This window comes from Miscanthus floridulus, chromosome 9 (genome assembly GCF_019320115.1).
Source record: "Miscanthus floridulus cultivar M001 chromosome 9, ASM1932011v1, whole genome shotgun sequence".
NCBI lineage: Eukaryota > Viridiplantae > Streptophyta > Magnoliopsida > Poales > Poaceae > Miscanthus > Miscanthus floridulus.
The window spans coordinates 15,156,851-15,160,836 of NC_089588.1; the positions used below are offsets into that span (position 1 = coordinate 15,156,851).

Consider the following 3,986-nt stretch of genomic DNA (forward strand, 5'->3'; position numbering starts at 1 on the left):
ACCTCTTAACGACATTAGGTCTTTACGTGTCCAATATTAGTTTAGGGATTTAGAAAGTCCTCCTGAGAGGCGTCAAGAAGCCCATCAAACACTTCATCAACTTTCCTAACATATTATTAGATGTAGGAACTTAAAGAGGCACGGTTCTAAAAATAGGGCGGGCCTCTTTACCCCTCCCCCCTCTTCTAGAAACATGTTGGCCCACTAATAACCCTAACCCTCCTCACCAACGCTGTAGACTGCTCTCCCTCTTTCATCTCACCCATTCACCACACCTCTTTGTCCCTCTTACTCCCCTTACACAAAGCCCACATCTCCCTCTTCTCTCTCGCTCTCCCTCACACAAAAATTGTCTCCTTCCTCACCCTCATGCAGACACCGACTCTCCATCACCCGCCCCTCCCTCTCTCTCTCCTCGTCGGCTAGAGTGGAAGTGGATCTCGAGCTATGCGGAGTTGTGGCCGTGGAGTAGGTGACTTGTGTGGCACTAGGGCATAGAGGGTGATCGTGCATGTGGCCAGTGCCGTCGGCAGTGGGAACCAAGCGTGGGTTGACCCCAAGGCCACCATACAATGAGGTAAAGTGCGGATCCAGCAACACTACAGAGGATCCGACAAGGGGGGGCATGGATCCGGTGAGGTGGAGGAGGATCCAATGAGTTGAGGTATCTTCGAATTCAACTTCTTTGAATTCACACTTTTCCATCGCTGTCTCTCATGTTCTCACTCCTTGATCATAGGGCAAGCGGGTAGAGGCCAAGGACAGGGAGGATTGCATTGTGGTGAAAGCTCCATGTTTGGTTTTGGTAATTGAGACAACTAGTGGAGTAACGTTTTGCTGAGTGTTGATTAAGCTAGGTTAGGTCCACATCAAGATGGTGAGCAAGGCATGGAGATGGATGAAGGGTGATCAATCCAAATGGAGCAAGCTCACACTTGAAGAACATAAAGAGGTGGAAACAAGCCCGAAGGCAAAGGTATATGATAGGGTTTTGTTTTCACCAGCCGAGACGCAATACAGTCCATGATTGGGTTTAGGATAGATAGCTGCACTACTACCGAAAGTTCATCGCCGCCAGTTCTAAACCCCCCTTCACCGCTGGTTATGGCCGTCGTTGGTGATAGCCTCGGTTATCACCGCCGGTTCGAAACCGGTGGTGGTATTGTTCATCACCACCTGATCAACTTTCAATACGGTGGTGTTGTCTTCACCATCACCACCGCGTCATAGTTCAATCTGGTGGCAATCAGTTGAATACCACCACCGGTTTGGCAAACGATTCGATGGTGATGATGGAGACATCAACGACGGTTGGGCGTACCATCGTGGCGGTGATGAACAAGACATCAACGTTAGTCTGGCTTATGATCCGACGTTGATGTAGGCACCAGCACAGCCAGTCGGCGTTTGATCCGACGGTGTTGATTGATCTGGCTTATGATCTGACATTGATGTAGGTACCAGCATAGCCGGTCGGCATTTGATCCGACGGTGTTGATGGCGATATCAACGTCGGTCTAGCATACTATCCAACAGTGATGTCTTGTCCATCACCACCACGCTTGGGTTTGATCCAGCGGAGATGTAGGTACCAGCACAGCCGGTCGGCGTTTGATCCGATGGTGTTGATGGATATATCAACGTCGGCCTAGCGTACTATCCAGCGGTGATGTCTTATCCATCACCACCACGCTTGGGTTTGATCCGGCGGAGATGTCTTGTCCATCACCGCTGGTGCGACATTTTTTTCTTTCTCTCTCCTCTCACCATTAGAATTAGCACCATAAATATCTTCTCTTTCTCTCTCCTCCCACCATTAGAATTAGATCTAGACCACCGCAAAAGCATAAAAACTTGAAAAAGAGCACAAAAAATAGGATATGAGGGCACATATCAAGCTCCTACGGTCACCTCCCTCAAAGAAACCAAGATCAAAACCTCCCTCCTTGAAAAATAGAGTTTTTTAGAAGAAATAGATATGTTCACCCTATCAAAATAAATGGGTAAGCTCATGGAAGAAGATGGTGTGGTTGGGCTGTATTTATAGACTGACTGTCATTGATAGAGGCAGGCACCTTAAGGAGACTGTCTCTGTTAATCATTGACGGAGGCGGCCGACTAAGGATGCCCATCACTGTTAAATGATCAACGGAGGAGGGCGCCTTAGGATGCCTGTCTCCTGTTGTGAATTCATGATTTGTGTGCATATGCACAACTATTAACAGACGTGAATAACATAAATTTAGAAGTAGATGAAAAAAAAAACTACATATCTTTCATGTATTGGGTGATTATGTACCTGCCGTGACTCTACCACAGAATCACGGTTGCCGTATACGGAGAGTCCCGACTGAATTGTTTTTTTTTTTGACAAAAACAAGAAATTTATGAAGAAAGAAGGAATGTGTTTGCTTTGCTTCAGAAAATCTCCCAGTCTTGCAGTATAGTATTGTAAGTCACAGCTCCAGGTTTAACTCCCTTCCTCAACATTTCTCGGAAAAGACAATATGCATTGTCTATCCTGCCAGCTTTACAGTAGCCATGAAGCAATGTACCGTAGCATAAAATGTCCGGTTTCAAGCCAACTAAGAGCATAACATCAAGTAACTTTGCCGCTTCATCAGTTCTACCAGCTAAGCAGTGGCCACCTATTAATGTAGTATATGAGATAACATCAGGTCTCACGCCCACACGCTCCATGAAGTCAATGACACTTTGGGCTTCCATCACCCGTCCTTCTTTGCATAAGTTACACATTATGGTGGTGAAGAACACGACGTTAGGACGGACTCCTTGATCCCACATTTCAAAAATTAATTCCTCTGCCTTCTCCCATCTGTCTACAGTACAGAGTCCATAAACCAGCGAGCTAAAAACAACAATGTTTGGAGTCACCCCTTCGTTGATCATCTCATTGAATTTAAGCACGTTATCATCCACTCTTCCCAACTTGTAAAGTGCATCTATTAATGTTCCATAATTGACTACATCAGGACTCAACCCATGCTGCCTCATTTTGCTAAATATATGCATTGCCTCATCTATCATTGCCTTTCTAGCGTAGGCACAAAACACTATGTTGAAGATGTAATGATCAGGTGAAATACCATTTGCTACCATCAGATCTAGGAGATCAGGCAAATCAGCAAGGGCTCCTTTAGCAGCATACCTGTGAATAAGAATGCATAGATAGTTACATTAGGTTTTATGCCCTTCCTAATCATGGAATCAAAAATCTTCCTAGCCTCTGAGCATTTTCTATTCTTGCATAGATAATCCAGCAGCAAACCATAAGTAACAACATCTGGATGAAGACCACATGTGTACATTTCTTCGAGCCTTCGAACCACCTTTTTCCACTGTCCTGCAGAGAGGTACCCATGGATCAGACAAGTATATGTCCAGATGTTCGGCTTAACACCTTTATCAATCATCTGCTGAAGGACACCCTCGGCCCTGTCAACTGCTTGAGTTTTGCACAGGCCATCAATTATCGTGTTGTATGTCACAACATTCAGCGAAATTCCCCCATCCAGCATTTTAAGAAACAGGTTGTAAGCTTTTTCCACCTGACCCTCGCCAAACAAACTGTTGATAACAGTGCTGTATGTCACAAAATCTGGTGTGCAGCTTCCATCTCCATCATCAGCCATCGTGTGCAGCAGCTCAAGTGCCTCCTCAACTCTCTTTTCATTGCATAAACCCTTGAGAAGCGTGCTGCAGGAAACTACATCTGGTGTGCAGCCAAACTCCGGCATTCTTCGGAACAATATGTCCATGGCCTCGTCCACCCTCTTGGCATCACATAGGCCCTTGAGCAACTGACCGATAACTACTTCATCCGGCCAAAGGCGGCGAAACCATCCTCCATTCGACCCATGCGACAGAAACAGCCAATTAGGATGCTGTATGTGCACAGGTTTGGACGGACCTTGTTTGAGCAGGCATGGGCTATCCGGTTGAAGAGGGAGACGGTGAGCTCGGAG

General features: G+C 46.2%; 1 protein-coding gene across 1 annotated transcript; it reads right to left on the bottom strand.

The window, feature by feature from the left end:
• Positions 1-2,418: 2,418 nt before the first annotated feature.
• Positions 2,419-3,779, bottom strand: LOC136479309 (protein Rf1, mitochondrial-like). The gene is made up of 2 exons (XM_066477220.1): positions 3,328-3,779; positions 2,419-3,169 (listed from the first exon to the last, which is right to left on the bottom strand). The coding sequence occupies exons 1-2, from the start codon at positions 3,777-3,779 to the stop codon at positions 2,419-2,421; spliced, it is 1,203 nt and encodes a 400-aa protein (XP_066333317.1).
• Positions 3,780-3,986: the final 207 nt, after the last annotated feature.

Coding starts and splice junctions, on each gene's coding strand:
- LOC136479309 (XM_066477220.1), bottom strand. CDS start 3,779: ATGGACATATTGTTCCGAAGAATGCCGGAGTTTGGCTGCACACCAGAT. Junction 3,170..3,327: donor GTTCGAAGGCTCGAAGAAAT/GTACACATGTGG, acceptor TCTTATTCACAG/GTATGCTGCTAAAGGAGCCC.